The sequence below is a fragment of the Drosophila grimshawi genome, unplaced genomic scaffold (genome assembly GCF_018153295.1).
Source record: "Drosophila grimshawi isolate 15287-2541.00 unplaced genomic scaffold, ASM1815329v1 contig_311, whole genome shotgun sequence".
In the NCBI taxonomy this organism is placed as follows: Eukaryota; Metazoa; Arthropoda; class Insecta; order Diptera; family Drosophilidae; genus Drosophila; species Drosophila grimshawi.
Genome location: NW_025063098.1, coordinates 11227900 through 11245905, shown reverse-complemented (window position 1 = coordinate 11245905; position 18006 = coordinate 11227900). Strand labels below are relative to the sequence as shown.

General features: G+C 40.4%; 1 protein-coding gene across 1 annotated transcript in view; it reads right to left on the bottom strand.

The window, feature by feature from the left end:
• Positions 1–5572: 5572 nt before the first annotated feature.
• The window catches only part of LOC6563290 (dopamine receptor 2), a 28076-nt gene continuing 15642 nt past the window's right edge, over positions 5573–18006 (bottom strand). Inside the window, 3 exon segments of the mRNA XM_001989598.3 lie at positions 5573–8170; positions 15511–15592; positions 16224–17784. Of these exon segments, the coding sequence (XP_001989634.2) occupies positions 7238–8170; positions 15511–15592; positions 16224–17653 (2445 nt within the window). The 5' untranslated portion in view covers positions 17654–17784 and the 3' untranslated portion in view covers positions 5573–7237.

Here is an 18006-nt window from a genome sequence, read left to right as displayed (position 1 = left end):
CACAGTGATGCCATTTGTCAAGTTGGATAGCAGTCGTAACCAACCTCAAATATAGAACCAACTTTGACCCGATAGCAAATGAACTTTTTTATTAACTGGCAAACTTTTCAAAATGCGCAATTTTTTATTAATGTGTCTCCGAATCCTTATTTAGCTCAATATTACGATTTTTTTTGTTTGCAATTTTCCCCTTTCACTAACAATTCCCATTGTTTCAACTTTTGCTTTGATATTCCTGCGTCACATTGGCTTTCTCCTAAATTAAAAAATAGGAAACCTTCTCACTCTGTTTTCACCAATTTTGCGATTTAAGTATACGTGGAGTTCCTGCTCGTGTACACTTTCCAGATGCTCCTGCTGCTCATGGTGCTTGTGCTCTTGAGCCTTGTGACATTTAAAAGTGATTTAATTTACTTTTATTACACTGCAACGTTGCTTAAGTAAAATGCAGTTTAATTTATTTAATTGAATTCAATTTGTTACGAATTGCAAATGAGTCTGACTTTGTGTGTACTTTCCTCTCTTTTTTCTTTTTTTTTTTGGCCTGACTCGGATTTATTAAAGCATTAAATTTAAGACTTGTAATTTAGCGTCAAAGCGGGGAGCTTTACGACAACAACAAACAACAAAAGCAACAACGACCAACAACAGTCAGTGGCAGTGTCAATGTCGACGTTAAAGTTGCGGCTGCCCCTTGCTTTAGTTGTGGATGCTGCTGCTGCTGCTGTTGCTGCTGTTGGCACAACAGGACCATCCATGTACGTGATTACCAAGGGAAACCAGTGCAACAGCGGGCGGTCCTTCTGCCTGACTACGGGTCACAACTCCAGCTGCTGAATGGGCCTGTAATTTGTACTTGCACTCGTGAACAAGCGTGTGTCTCTCTCTCCCCTCTTCATATGCCTCTGTGCGTGAAGTTATTCAACACAAAATACGAGAAAAATATCGGGGCTGAGACAAAGAATTGGCTTGCTCCCTGCTCAAGGTCAGCCCAAGGATAACGCATATTTACGTATTAAATCAACAAATGTCGACACTTTGGCGAGATGCTCCCTGTGATATTTCATGCTTTTGTTTTCCGGCCCCACACTAATACACACACACATACACACACACATCCAGTGCATGTGTGTGCCTTTATCTGTTAATTATGCTTGTGTGTGTGCTTTTTTTCCAATTTTAAGCACAAGAAAATGTCGGATATTTGTGTTTGTCCCGATGCCGGCGATAATCCACTGATGTCATTTATTTAGCTCGCTGCGTCCAACGCCAGCTCCCTGCCCTCTCCAATGCAGCTCTCTCTCTCTCTAGTACCTGGTATTGGCCAGGCCACGCCAGACTTTACAACCTTATATCTCTTTCAACAGCTTGAAGCTGTAAGAATTGTTCACTGACGCAGAGCAAAATTCACGCTTCAATTGAAAATTGCGTGCGTGGTATTCAGAAAAATGTGTTGCCATCGCAGCAGTTCCCAAAAAATAAAAGGCCAACTCCCATAACAATAATACAACAACACAACACACAACAACTCTCCACCTATTGACACAAGGATGCTTTTTTGTGGCTGTAAAAAAAAACACATTGCTAGCAGCACTTCGAAAGAATTGAGAATATATATTTTTGAAGCGTTCAGGTCGATTTATTTTTTCGATATTATAGACAAGTTGAAAAAATATTAGTTAAAGTATTTATAATTAATATTTCTGAAATATTCTTAATAAATGTAAAAGTGTAAAGCATTTTATTTTTCAAAACAATTTAATTAATTAGGGTATCACGATTTCGGCAACAAAACGTTTCTTTCTTTTCTTTTTTGTATGTTATTTTTCTTACTTTCGATTTTATGTATATATTTGGTCGTGCTATGTCGTTTGGTAATCATTCGAATGGCTTCTAATAAAATTGTGGTGGGCGTTCATATTTATAAATTGTTAAATATAAGCCAATGTTGCCGAGTATAATAGAAATTGTGGAGGCATCCAACGAAAATAGCAGAGCATTGTGTATAGATATGGAAAATCAGCAGAGAGCACACAAAAAGGCTGCGCCTCAATTGGCCCATCCAGCCCGAGCAAGAGGAGCAGTCACAGCCAGAAGGCAGCAGTCAATAGCATCCAGCAAGAGCAACTTAATGCCTACTAGACTTCAAAACAGCAACGACAACGGAAACAGAGAGGGAGGAGCTGCAACAGGGAGTCATCTCCACAACACAGTTCATTGAGTTCGACTTGTTGTTTGTTTTATTTCCAGACGCGCTTTAATGTCGTTTATATTTATACAATTTAGGCCCTCTTCCCCAAGAGCCATTGCCAAGTGCAAGCGTCGCTTTGTGGCTTCACCCAGCATCCTTTGTTCCCACTCTTCGAGGCCTCAATGAACGGGTCGATAGGTTTTACAGCTTGCCTTCCATTTACGACCAGGAGACGCGAATAACTCCTTGTCGTCCTGCTGTGTTTGCGTATTTGCCGCAGTTCATCAATTTATTTAGCATTTTTATGCGCATTGCAAACTCAAAATTGTTAAAAACGAGCTAAATTGATTTAATTAACGACTCTTAAATGACAGTAAAGAGAGACCATCTTTCATTCCTAAAGGTCCATGGCCACAGCGGCTACATGCATTTTCAATTTGATTACGCTTTCGCCATTGTACACTCTAACAGCATTTTTATGTCCGACTTGTCAGAGGCTGTTTCCTTAAGGGTTAACAACCAGCGACGGCACATTAATAAATCAAATACTGCATCATTTAAATTTAATTTGAAAACACTTCTTCTTTTGGACGTTTTCAATATTCCTGATAAATATTTATAATTTGTTAATATTGTAATGTAATTATGACACAAATTAAAAACTTTTCAATTCATAATAATGTTTTACGTACCTAGCCTGAATTTTTCATTAAAAGTGCTAAAGGCGTTTCCATTAGGCAGTGTAAGTAGCATCAAAAGAACGATTATAATTGAAAGCCGTATGATAGCAACATTATTTAAGTTTATGTAATTAATGATAACCTCTATCAATTATGGCCGGCTATCAATAAATGCCTGCAACGTTCACCAGGCGCACTGTCAAAAACATATTTGGATGCCTCCCAAAGATACAATTGAGAAGATAAATGGCAGAAGCAAAATTAAATTAAAGCCAACCAGTTGGAGCCGTTCTCTGCAGATGTGCTGATAACTTTCCCAAGTCAATGAGTCTTTGAGGCATTTGAGCAAGGGGGGGCTTAAATTGGATTAAAATGCCAGTCAAAATTATTTCTCTTGTTACGCATAGAAATAAACCAGTAATTAAACAAACCAAATAAGCCATTAAAAGGGCAAAATATGCGCAAGTCTTAGAATTTGTCTTCAGCAGTATTCACCTTATTACCAAGGTGACAAAACAGTTAACACGATATATGTTTATCATTAAACGCGTTATGAAAGAGTAAAGTGTGCTTCTGATATGATAAACTACACAAAATACACACAGCACAAGCAACACACAATAATCAAAACAGTCGACTGAGTAACCCTAATCCCCATACAAACACCCACTCACAACTTTAGGCACACACACACACACACACTCACACACTCACAATTGCAATGCCCCAAGGGACTTTGGAATAACGACCGCGCATTTGGCCCGACCCAGCAACAAAGTCATGAGGACAATGATTGCTCTTGCCCTATATGTGTGTGTGTGTGTGTGTGTGTGTGTGTGTGTGTGTGTGTGTGAGTTTGTATGTGTATATTGGCAAACAAATTCGCTGAACAGCTGAGAAAGCGCAGCGAACCCGTCCAATGCCAACACCAGAACTCAGAGACAAACACGCGTTTCGGTTCATTAACCAACCCAACAAAAGAAGTTAAAAAAGAAAAGAAAAACAACCGAAACAACAAAATAGATTCAGAAAGAGAAAGCGTGAGCGAAAAGCGAAAGAGAGAGCAACTGTTCAAGGAACTAGCAGCAAAAGGGAAACCAAATTACCAGCAAGCAAATAAAATGTGTTTGAGGGTTCGGCGCTGCTTCAAATTTAGTTTTTGGGGCGATAAGTAATCTCAATCCCCCTCCTCTCTCCCCTTGCACCCATACACTCTATTCCACCGCAAACCTAAAGATCTGTGCAGTTTGCGATTTGATGGCCCCCTGTGCTATGCAACGTTTCTTTTTTTTATTAGTTCTGCGCTCATCCGCCATTTTGACAGTCGTTATTCGGCTGATTACAACAAGGACAATCGCCAGGCAGTCGGTGTTGTCGGTAGCCCCTACAAATGCACTATACAACAAAATAGAGCAACTACGTAAAGTTAAATATATACATTCCATACATTCAGGAATAACGTCGGCACGAATTTTAGAAAATCTCTTTAAAAACAGTAATGGCCTCTAAAAAATAATAAAAAATGTCTTAAGTAAAAAAAAGTAATTTTGGAGTTATGGTCACACATATACAAAATATCCTGGAGACTAGACATATTTCTTTGAAATTTTAACAAAATGTAACAACTAAGAATACTTTTTAAATTAAATGGTGAGTTACCCCTGTCCGATTCCCTAATATGCACCCTTTAACGCTTTTAAAAATATGGATTCTTTAAGAATTTACTAACTTTGATTTTGTATTGTGCTTGTGTTGCATAGTGTTGTTTTTGGGGAACTCTGCTTTAACTTTAGTCGCTTTTGTGGGTCATTAGTGCGTTGTGTTGTGTAGTTTTATGCTAGTGGGCATGGCTGGTGGTTACTGCTCGCTGGCTTAATTTCTCATTAGTTAGTTGATGCACGTTGCGCGATTTGTCCCCACAATGTTAGCGAAACGAACCAGTTTTCGTCGAAGCACGCACTCACAGCTTAAACTTTATGGAGCTCAACATGAAAGAGAATCCGGGCAGCTGTTGTGTGTTTGTCTTCAGCGAGTTGTTTTAGATGCGTTGCTTGCATTTCGCGCTTTGCTGACTGCACTCATTTTGGCCCCCCTCTTATCTCTGGACGGACAGCCCGACTGACTGACTGACTGACTGACTGACTGACTGACGGACCGACTGAGTGAGTGTCTGCTTGAGCGACAGCTGCACAATGCAATCCATAAGTTTTGCTGCTGGCACTTGGCAATTGTAACTCTATTGCCCCATACTACATGCATCCGAATGTTAACTGTAAAGTGTAAAGTTTATGTCCGTAGTTTGTCCTTCACTTCTGGTTGCGTTTAGCTCCTCCTACGTCTGAGCTACTGTGTTTATCTTCTAGCTAGTTCATCGCAAACATAAAGTATTCCACTACCACAAAAAAAAAAAAATAAATAGAATTTATTTAGTTGGTTGGACAGCTGAAATTTGAATAATGTTTGGCCAGACGTCAGTTACTGTTTCAGTATATGTTTTAATCTCAATACATTTAAGTACATACATATGGAATACAAATCTGTGATGCAGCTTAGCTTAATGCTTTTGATTTGTGGCGCCAATGACAATTGTAAATGTGGATCCATTATATTATAAGTTGCTAGTGGATTGATTGGCTCTAAGTAATTACACACGGATTTAGTTCTATATATATATTAATTTATATATATATATATATACATATATATATGTATTATAAATTCTTGCTGCTGCGCATTCATCGGATGATTTAGCTTGATTAAGCAGCGCTTAAGTGAGTAAATTTCACACATACATATACACAGATAGAAGTACACATACCTACATACAAGCTTAAGTGTACACTTAGTGCTATTTATGCAACGCACACACACACACACACACACACACACACACATACACATATTACTCTATGAGCTATGAGCTTATATGGTACACATATTGAATATTAATAATTGCCTCTGGTTTTTGTTCCGGTTTACTTTACTCTGTTTCTCTCAGATTTGTTTGTTTTTTAAACAATGAGCATGATTCTTTTAAATTTTTCCATATCCTTTTTTTATTTATAGTTTTATTTTTTGCTGTCATTTCTGCTTGAATACATTACAATGCAGTTTCTGTCAGTGTTATTATATTTGTTTTTTTTTTCTTTTCCATTCCGGTTGCTCAGTTGTATGTTGTAACGAATCCAACTTCATAAGTGTACCCAATAAATACTTAAGGAAGTACTTACGTATACTATTTTAATGAGCTTTTTACATGCCACGTTATTAGATATTTAACATTGGTGTTGTATCCAGTGATTACTTAGTATGCTACCAGTTTAGAAAAATTTACGCTCTCTGATAACTGCAAACTAAATAAATAAAACAAAACTCACACAAAAAATTATAATTAGCTTACTTTTAGTTTTAAGCTGCTCACTGCAGTTTTAATTACTTTAAGCTGCTTACTTTATCCGCTAAATTCATATTGTTCTTTAACTTAATTTATTTCATGCAGTTTTGTGCATTTTACAATTGCACATTTTAACCAGCAACGGGTTTTCCTCCTTTTTTACCTAACAACTGGAAAACTTTAACGGAAATGTATTAAATTCGAACTTTTCATGGACAAAATGAAATAGTTACCGTTAGTGTCGGGTTCTATCTGGTTCGTGGCCCTATTCTCTCACTTTAACTTGTCGAGTTTTGCCTCGCTTCATGAAGTGCTTGCAGAACTGTAGAGAACACTTTTCAATCAAATTTGTTAAAGTGAGCATTAAAAAACAGAATCTGAATTTGTTTTCTCGTGAAGTTAAAGCTCAAAAACATAGCAAGCTAGATTTAAGAGTTGAATAATTTATGCCATTGAGACGGATAAGTTGGAATCAACTTGCCATAAAAAGATGGACAAACTTTTTTGAAGCCTTTTGCTATTAGATTGTTTAAATATATTTTGTTTAGGCTAAGATAGGTTTAAATTCATTTGCACCCGTAATATTGTACAGTTTTGAGTTAGTTTAAAAAGAGAGTATTACACTTTTGTCATTGTTTATATATACTCGCAAAATGAGCATTATTTAAAAGGGGCGAGAGAGTTTGTGTCAGGTACATGGACAGGTTGAAGACGTAGCTTTCAGGAAAACGAAATTTAAAGATGAATTTACATTTACAAGATGGATGGTTGTCTAAAGAACTTAAGTGGATAATATATATTCATGGAAGAGCTAAGATATGATGGCTAATTGTTACTCCTTATGCAATAAATAAAAAACAACTATTGACCAGATCGTCAACAAAACTGGCCAATACAAGAGTTGTATCGCTTTATACAACTATATGGGAATGCATATCTTAACCCTAAAATGGTTGTGTGCCTTGGACGAGTTTACTTAACCGAAGCGCTTGAGGAACTCGACGCCATGCCGACCTGATACTCCAGCTGTGGCGTCGTCTGCACCAGGGCCAGACCCACACTCTCACTGTCGCTGCTGTTTTCGTCGCTGTGCTCCACATCGTCCACATCCTCCAGGGTTGTGATCTGACTTTGCACACTCTGGCGCAGCTCGAGCGCCGCATGATGCCCCGACGTGGACGACTTCGCCTCAGCCTCTATCAGAGATGGTGCCGAACTGGTGGCGACTGTCGTTACCGCTGTTGGGGAACTGAGCGATGTGCTGGATTCGCGAAAGCGCTTCACACCCATCATGGGCAGAGGCATGGGCATAAAGGAGACATGATGTCCCGATCCCGAACACGATGCAGTGCTCGTGCCCGGGCCCATGGCAAAGCTGATATGCTTCATCGCGGGCGCTATTGGAGTATTTGCCGCACTAACGGATCCACCTTTCAATCCGCTCATCGACGCCTCGAGCAGCAGCGAGGGCGGCACCGACGCCAACGTCAACGTGGACACCGACGATGGCCTGCCCGCGCCCAAATGCAATGAGCTGACCGAAGCCGCCGCTGCTGGCGGCGCTGTAATTGTCACAATCGTCTTCGCCGCACTGTTCACCGCCGACGTCGAGCTGTAATCCCCCCTCAGCTGCATTCCCGAGCTGCGACGCCGCGCACGATGATGATGCCGATGGAAGCTCTGGCAGCGTGTGCATGAGCGCTGCGACGACGACGGCGTTGCTGCCGCCGATGAATGATATTGATGAGAGTTGCGGGCGACGCCGCCGCCGCCGCCACAGTTGCTGCTGCCGCTGCAAGTGCTGCAGCTGCTGGGCTGACGTCACATGAGGTTGCGGTCCAGCTGATTGACGGAGTGGTAGCCAAAGGAAGTGGAGGCGGCCACCATGGCAGCGGCCACATGGCACTGTGGATGAAAAGGAGCCAAAGAGAGCAGATAGATGGAAAGAGAGAGAGAGAGAGAGAGGAAGAGGTAGAAAGAGAAGTAATGAAAAACTTGTAGTCAAATTTCAATTTGCTGTTTTTTGTTGCATACAATTTACAGGCAGTGTTGAGAAGTATATATTGTATGTGTGTGTCAGTGTGTGTTTTGTAGGTATGGCAAAAACAATTTGCCATTTTAAGCACAGCGGCAACAAAGCTGTTCAAAAAACAACAACAAGCCGAACAACAACAAGGACAACAATACGAAAATGTTGCGGGTTTTGCTTTGAGCTTAATGCTTTTTTTTTAGTTTTTGTTTTTGTTTTTGGTGCACTTCGTGTGCCTTTTTCCGAGGTGCAGTAAAAAGTCAAAGCGAGATGCGTGATTGAAAAACAACAATAACAACAACAGCAAAAACAAGAAGAACAACAAAAACAAAACACATAAAAGCAATAAGCAAAGCAAATGCAACACAATAAAAGAAAAACATTTTTCGGGGAGAAAGCAACAACAGCAACAGCAGCAACAGCCGCAACAGCCGTTGCTGGGTGACGGGGGAAACGGAGGAAGTGGCTGATGCAATACAACACAAAAATACAATTTCCGAATATTAGCTTCCTCAAGCACGAGCTCACATGCCTCATGAGCTGCATTTCACTTTGTGGCAATCAGTGGATCCAGCCCCACCCCCAAGCAACACATAACAACAACAGCACTCATCATCATTTTGCTGATTTTTATCAACCTGAAAAGACATATTGGCCAAAACAGTTTCCAAAGCAAGCTGGCCATGTGGCTCACGCCAGTTTACTGTGTGTTTCTGTGTGTGTGTGTGTGTGATATTTGTGTGTATGCCGTATGAGTTGCATATTGCTATTGTAACTTAGTTTTTGAGCAAGATTGGACCCTCAATTGAGTTATAAGCTAACAAGCAATTGCATCTTATTCTAATATTCAAGTGAAAGACTTTTATTACGCATACGCAATGTGTTGCTGGTCCTTGGGCGTCTGTCACTATTTGATTAACTACTTCAAATGGCTTACGATTTTGAATCTCGCCTGGGGATAATTGAAATCACACATTGTATGACATTCAGCATATTCCCTTAAGCTTCAGCTTAAATGTTCAACTTGAGGATGGCTTTGTTTCCAACACATCACATTTATCTTTATTTACACACATTTTTATTACAAAATCCAATTCTAATACTGGCAATAAAATAAATTTCTTTATTGCGATTTTCGGACTTTTACTTCTTTGCGGATTTATGACTCAAAACATGCCAGCAACGTTATCTAGAGGGCGGGCCAAGCCCTCGCAAGTAGGCGTGCTACGGGCAAAGTTCAACACACTCCGGAGGCCCTAAAAATTCTTGTTTTTTCGCGAACAAATTAGTCACGACCACGCCCCTTTCTCCTAATTTATTACTTGATATTCTATGACCAGCAGACAGGCTTCACCGTGGATCAAGCTGCCTACCAAAAGGGCAACAGCAGCGAAAAGTTGAGGCCATTACTGACACGGCTCATTCGGCAGCGAGCAAGTCTTTTTTGTCGACTAACAAATATTCTATATAATAATAATAAGCACAACATAAAAATTTAAAGCATTGCAAATGCAAATCAATACACAGTCGAGCTTAAATAACTCGGAATTCCCAAGAAAATTAAGGGTAAAAATTCTGTACAATTTTGCATTAATAACTCAAATATATAATTTACCCAAACACAAACTTAACTTATATTTTGATACAGTCTCGAGTTGGTTAAGTTTGTGTTCACTGGAGCAAATGTATACTCTTTAATATTAATTATTAATTGTATTTATTCTACACATCCTTGTATATATACCCCTGGCTGCAGGGTGTTAGACAGGAAGCAGGCCAAGAGTTTGTTGCCATAGTGTGCACCATTGAGCAGCACCACGCTGTGGTCGCTTTTGGCGTCTGTGTCACATAATTATAAACGTTAATTTCACGTTCACAGTCCATTAGGGATAATTGATGTTTTGCAACATTTGTGGTAAATTACATTTTGATGCCCTGCCTGGCTAAAGGGGCGAAATACAGCATAAATGAAAAAACATGAAAGAACGGTTATCTTAAGCATGCCGGAGATTATATACCCTTGAGACTGACGTTAATCCGCGGAAATCTAAATTTTGGTTCCGAGTTTGAAATATCGTTTAAAAATTCGTACAGACAGATATGACTATTTCGACTCGGCCACTGATGCTGATCTATAAATTCTTGATGACGTCGAAGATATATCCTTCAATGCTTTGCAAATTTGACCACAAAATTAAAATACTCTACAGAAGGGTACACAAACCAAAAAAAAAAGGGAAAGTCGAAGGAATCTGTAATAACTGACGACAAAATGTTGGCCTGCACGACATCGCTTAAATTTAACCGTCATTTTGCGAAGCAGTCACGAATTAGTTTGATTGATTGTCTTAACAGGAATTTGGCCGGGCTTATTGGGCAGGTTGTACCAAATGGCAAAAGGCGGCTGCAAAATAATGAATGCAATTAGCAGCGTTTATCACAGAAGTTCAACTGAAATTCGCATAATATAGGAAACAAGATAATTGCCTGTATCTAGAACTTGTGTGTTTGCTCGGGTGTGTGCGTGCGTGCGTGTGTGTGTGTGTGTGTGTGTGTGCGCGCTTGTGTTCCTCCGCTACTCGAAGGCGCCAAAGCGCAGCAAGTCCGTTGTGGGCCCCGACCTCAAACTGGCCAAAGAGTTCTTCTGCAAACATTTAGAATAACAATTTCATATTATTTGTGCAATATATTTACATATATAAAATGCCCAAGCTCAAAGCAATTTAAATGTGTATGTAAATGTTCCTGTGGGTGTGTGTGTGTGTGTTTGTGTGAGTAATCATGGCGCAATTCCGTTGAATGCAAGCCAAAAGGCACATCTAATATATACAATGGTATGCAAATTTATAGCCCATCTAGGATGCTACCTGACTCCTTCAGTTGAGCATTTGAAAACTACACTGAAAGTTCACTGAGTTAACTTTAACAAAATAGTTTACAACAGCCAAATCAAAAGATCGGACTAGATTAAATTTATGAAATGAAAAACTGCTTTGTGTGAATGTCGTTTGTTAAGTTATAAACCTGAAAAGAATATAAATACGTCCATTGTTGATCTCAGTGTAAGCAGACCTACACTGCTTGTGTTAGTGTCTTATGCGTGTGTATGTGAGTGTTTGTGTGTGCATGTGTGTGTGTGTGTGTGTATGTGTGTGTGTGTTGCATGTGGAGGGCAACAAGTCACTGAACGAGCAAAACAACTTGCAGAGCTGTAGTCAAAGAGCATAGAACGTCAAAGAAGTTAATTTTCGAGTGACAATAGAGAAGACACACACACACGCACACGCACACACACAAGCACAAGCACGCACTTAGCTTGAGGCTGACCGCAATGTGCTTGAGGATAAGTGAGTGGACAGAGAACAAACAACGGACTTGGGGACAAGAGTTGACTACAAAAGTTGGGGATAAGTGACTGCGGACTGAAGTGTGGACTACGAGCTAAGTTCTGCGAAATAGGCAAATTACACGAGTCTGGCTCGCAAACCCACAGACTAACACACACACACACACACACACCCATACACTCATGCTCATGACCACGGGACACTGGTTAATGGAACCCATCTTCCACAAACGGCCAACGGAAGTTGGCTCATTTGTCGCCAATTTGTGGCCCCCAAAGGAAGTTGTCTATGCTCATTTGAGTATCTGCCGTTGAATTTGCTACCAACAATTTGTACACATCAATATAATTAAGCAATTAAAAGGCTACTGCACCAGAGATCTAACATTTTGCCAATTGCTCTAATTTGTTTAAGTCCCTTGCAAAAATCGTACTTTCAGTTTCACCCCAAAAAAGTATAAAGTTTCTGAAAGAAACTGCAAAAGGTATATCCATATTTAACAAGAGTTTAGCGACCTCTTCAAGCACATAGAAATATCGATTACTAGTGCAATATGCTTATATTGTTAAGCGCAAATCGCTTTACTTATATGGGAAGGAGTGAAAGCTGAAAAGAACCCTTGGAATGTAAATCAAGTAGATTGTAAGCCTTTGATTAACATATCGAAACAATCGAAATCCGATATGCTCTTATTTTCTTCCGGTACTTTTTAAGTGCCTGGCTCCTTAAATAACTCAACTTCTGCTGCTGTTGCTGCTGCTGACCTTTTTTATTATATTGGTAACAATGCTTGTATTGTTACAGTATTGTATAAGTAAGAGAAATTGGTTTGCTATGGGCGTAATTGATATCATGTCAGCCACTCGATAGCAAACCCAAAATCCAAAATGGAAACGAAAACGGATATCGAGTCCGGAGCCCCTCTGGGTATTCGTATAGTTACTGTTGAAAGCTGTAAATAACATTTTCATCATTAAAACATATAGTATATGTTGTGCATGTATGTGTGTGCGTGGCTGTGTGTGTGTATTTATATGTTGATGTTTGTTGAAAATTGAGTTGGAAATTTAGAGTGCTAAAAGTATTGATGGTTCGCTTGATAGCATTTCACAAAAAGTTGAATGTTGTGCTCGGTGCGAGTTGATTTTCAAATATGGTCAGACACATTTATCGATGGATGCGGTTGCTCGTTGAAAATGTGTGTGAGTGTGTGTGTGTGAGTGTGTGATTCTGAGTCAAGTTAAAAGGCCAACAAGTTAAAGTAGCAATAACAACAATAAGAACAACAACAACAACAGCTAGAAATATTGCAAAGTAAACACGGAAAACTTATATACTTACAGTAAGCGCGACAGAGAAACAGAAAGAGAGAGAGAGAGAGAGGGAGACAGAGAGAGAGAGAGAAAGCGTGAAAAGGAGAGGTTGAAACTTGAGGACAAATCAGAAAATAACAAGATAAACAGTGGTTGTGTATATGTGTGTCTGTGTTTATGTTATTATGAAGATTTGTAGCGAATGGTTGGAAAAAAAGCAATAATAAAAGCAGCGACAGCAATGACAGAAAGGCAGCAGCAGGGACAACACGTCCTTGGCCAGCGTATTAGCGTGTGCATTGAGTTTGTGAACCGAGAGATTTTCTTCACATTTCCCATCATAAACGATGTGAATAGGTATGGAGAAAATGTGGACAAATACATGACGATTTTGCTCAAAAATTGTATGCAGGTATTGAATTAAAATGTTGCATACTTTTAGGCGACAGTCAAATCAATTGTTTAAATTGCGTAGTATCCGAGAGACGATCAGGCTTATTTTTTGTCGCGGCACATTTAACAATGACAACAACAATAACAACAATAAAAAGCAATGAAACAACAGCAGCCATGCCGGAGGGAATTTTTCAAACAGAGACATAAAGCCAAGCCAGAACTTAGCAGGTCCTGGACACTGTTGATTGTGGACGTGTGCTGTGTATTGTGTGTGGGTGGGTGTAGGTGTGTGTGTGTGTGTGTGTGTGTGTGTGTGAGAGAGACAGTCGGATCAGGTGCAATACATTCAACAAGTGGAGTCACATTTCATGATGCGTTCTTCTTTCGCCTCCTCCGCATACACATAAAAAAAACAACAAACAAACAACAACAATGTCACAGGCGGGGCGAAGAAGCACAAAACGGCGTATCGACGAGTGAAACATTTATGCAGAGACAGAGAGAATTAAACAGAGACACATTGGTAAAAAGACAGAGACACACACTGAGAATGAGAGAGAGAGAGGGAGAGCGATAGAGATGCAAATAGCGAGAGAGTGAGGCGTGGGGCAACAATGTGCAGTAGTTAGAATACTAGTTGAATGCATATATAAATGTATGTGAATTGGTCCAGCATCCATAAAACATGTCACATCAATTGCTGGAGTGCAGGACGAACACGTTAGAAACACCAAAGTACCAAAAATACGTTAGACAAGTCGCTTACCTTGCCATTGACATTATTGACAAACTTAAGAGTCTGGGTTGCCTCTGGGGTAGCAACAAAATCTATGCTAAACTATATATAAGTCTGCTCGCAGGAATTGTGTCGCACGTGCTGAATGCCGTGCAGCGAGCAAGTTGAGTAGCAGCGTCGTGTTGCAAATCTCTGTAAGAACACCACCAGAATCATAATCAGCAGCCGCATTAACATCTATGAAAAAGCCGGCTCGGCTGGCATGCCCCTTGTTGGTTTTGCTTAAACATGGACATGGTCGATACCCCTTATATATCTACTTTGATATGACGTAACTGATGACACAAATGAATATATATCTGCGTATGTGTGCAATATAAATTACAGCGATAAGAATTATTATGAATGATGGATTCAATATTTTGTTTCTTTATGGTGACTATTTGGGACTGAGAATGCTATATATAAAAGTGACTGAATGAAACATTTATCATTAATCAACAAAGCGATTTACAGCAGTTGAAAAGCTTGCCAAATTGTGTAAACATTTGTTTGATCGAAAAATAAAAGCGGTCGTTATACAATTATTTCAGTATTAAACTCAAAGATAAAATCAAACTTCGTTTACACATTAAATGAACGTGACAATAATTATCGCAGTCATTGAATAAACTGTGATAAGCGTTGCAGGAATCACTGAAAGCAGTGACTTTAGACTTAACTGGCTCTGACTGACCCACATTAAGCAGGGCGCAGTCAGACACACAAATTAACAAATTATTCATTTAAATCCCGGCAAGGCTTAGGTGGGATTGGGGCTGGAGGTGATGATGGGAGGCACAGTTTGCCGATGACGTTGACTGATGCGCCAAGTTATTTATTTATGCTGAAATATGAGGATGTGGGGATGACTCTGACGAGCTTGTGCTGACAGACATGTGTGAATGCTAATGACGAGAGCTAGGAGAGGAAGCAGGTGTGGGGATGGAGAGGTTAGTGGACAGAAGCAGCGTATGGCTAAAATTCCCAACGAATTTTTCTCTTTTTTTGACTCATTCATTAAATTTGTAAATTAATTTTGTCGTTCGTTGAGTTTCTGTTTGAAGCATACAAAAGTATATAAGGGGGACAAGCGGGGAAAACCGCGGCACACGGTGTCGACGTGGTGCATAATTCATAAACAGTTTTCAGCGTCGCTCAGCACCACAAGTAGACATAATTTTGATGAAATAAATATAAATGTGTTGCTAACTTTTGCCAATGCGACTGACAGAGACAGTCATAGATACCCAGAGAGAGAGAGAGAAAGAGACAAAGCGAGAGATTAAAAAGAGACGCGATTGCACGACAAATCTCAGCAATGAGGAACTAAACAAAAAACCGCAGCTCAGCATAAGTGGTCCATAAGACGGACAACAACTAACCTGTGATTTGGAGCGCATTGTCGGCTGATATTTGCGTCGTATCTTGCGGGGGCAGCACATGCACAGGAGGCGCACAAAGGCTCTGAAACGGATTTCAATTGAAAGCTTTTGTTAGTGGTTGAAAAAATATAAAATATGTATGTGCTCTAAATCTCATACACTGTGAAACAAAATCAGTACAAAATCGCCAACAAGTTACGGATCTTGGAAAGCATATTTGCCTTGGTGCTTTTTGGCAGCTGTTAACACAAATGTACTTTTCTGAATTACAAAATAGATTTTTGCTTAAATATTTTCTCTTATTTGGAGATATATTTATCTACAAATAGAAAAATTCTTTCTTTCTTAAATAACTAAATTAAGTAAATAATAAAAATAATAGCTAAGAATTTTTTCGTATATAAAGAAATTATATCTAATAACAAGAAAATCTTTATAATTCTCTAAATTTCCGAGCGATTTTTATTCGGAGTGTATATACTTAAGTCAAGAGAAAATCAGATTTATGATTACTTAATTGAAATGAAGATTTTACTTTATTTATTTTGATCAATAAAACTAACAAAATTAAAACTGTTTGAATAAAAGATTGCATTTATATTTTCAAGACAAACCTTTACTATTTTTTACTTTTTAGAAATATATAAAATTAAATTGAAAATTATTTGAAAATTGTTTTAAATTGAAGTTAAAATGCTGAAATACAATTTTACCTGCGAAAGTCTCTGCTCCAGCAGGCATAGATCACAGGATTCATACAGGAGTTGATCCAGCCCAGCCATGTCACAATTGCCGAGACAATCTCCTCGTGCTCAATGCACTCGATGCAGAAGCCCGACAAAAGATTCACCACAAAAAACGGCAGCCAGCACACAATGAACACGCCCATCACAATGCCCAGCGTCTTGGCCGCCTTTTTCTCTTTGGCAAACTTGGCCAGCTTGCGTGAGAGTGAAAAGTTCTTGCCCATATGTCGATGTCTGGCCAGGCCATTATTGTGCAGCGCCGATAGCGGCTCATCGTCCGGTTCTTCGGGCGTCGATGTCGTTGTGCCACCGCTGTGATTATGATGATGATGATGCGAATGCGAGTGCGAGTGGCTGAGGGAGCCACCACCACCACCACCGCTCGACACCTGATGGGTGTTGGTGGTTGGTTCCCGAGTGGTGCCGCCACGATGAATGCGCAACGTCAGCTGCAGTTCCCCGGATGCCATCAGCACCTGCTTGGTGCCGATCTTCAGGGATCGCGTCTGAATAACCGCCGCCCGATAGATGCGGCAATATGTGAAGACCATGACCAGCAGCGGCAGATAGAAAGATATGGTGGACGAGAACACCAAATAGCCCAGATGCTCGGTGAAGGTGCACTTGTAGGCGGGCATCTCGCCATCCCTCGCAGCACGCCACCAGACAATGGCCGGAAAACTAATTGCGCTAGAGCAAATCCAAACGGCTGCTATTAGGCCAGCGGCACGCTTCACAGTCATCCGCATGGGATAGCTGAAAGGATCCGTGATGGCCCAGTAGCGATCCAGTGAGATGACGCACAGATTCAATATCGATGCGGTGCTGAAAAGTACGTCCAGCGAGCGCCAGATGTCGCACCAGTCGGTGCCAAAGAACCACGTGTTCTCCAGCACCTCGTATAGCGCCGAGAAGGGCATTACCACCAGACCGACCAGACAGTCAGCCACTGCCAGGCTCGTGATAAAATAGTTGGTGGCCGTATGCAAGTAACGTTCCCTGATGACGGCCAGGATGACCAGCGAGTTGCCGAATACCGTTGCGAACGAGAAGAGGAAGAGAAAGGCAAGCAGGCCGACCCGATCATTGGGTAGCGCCTCCAAAAACTCTGATAAATCCGGCTCCCTGGTGGTGCTACTGGGCATACCTGCTGTCGTATTCAGATTCAATGCCAGCTCCGTGCTCGTTGGCGCCGCATTAAAACCATTGAAATAGTAGTAGATATCCTCGGAGATGTTGTAGCTGTTGTAAAAGACTGGAGCACGCGTCTGGTTGAGCACCTCGCCGCGCAACAGCGCCAGCACGGGATCCACCAACTCCGACGCTGCTGCTGCTGTTGCTGCAGCATCCGTTTCCGGTGCTGCCAGTTGGCGTGGCTCATCATTGAAGTCAGCCATGGCCGTGGCGCCAGCACCAGCCTAATACGTTATATCTGCAGCTGAGACAATACCCAGTTCCTGTTGTTGTTCCTGTTCCACTCCGTAACATCGGAGCCAGCCAAGCCAATTATTCAGTCGCATTCTAACTTCTGCAAAACAAAATTGGGGGAAAAAATTATTAAAATATTGATTCCATTTAAAATAAATGTGTAAATAAGTTTAAATAGTATATGAAAACATTCAAATAATAATTATAATCTGCGTTTGTTCAGTGTCACACTGCGCTAATTGCTCTAGGATAATAAGATTATCCAAATAAATCTCGCTAATTATGTTGATTTTCTCTCACATTTCGGCTTAGGCAGCATCCG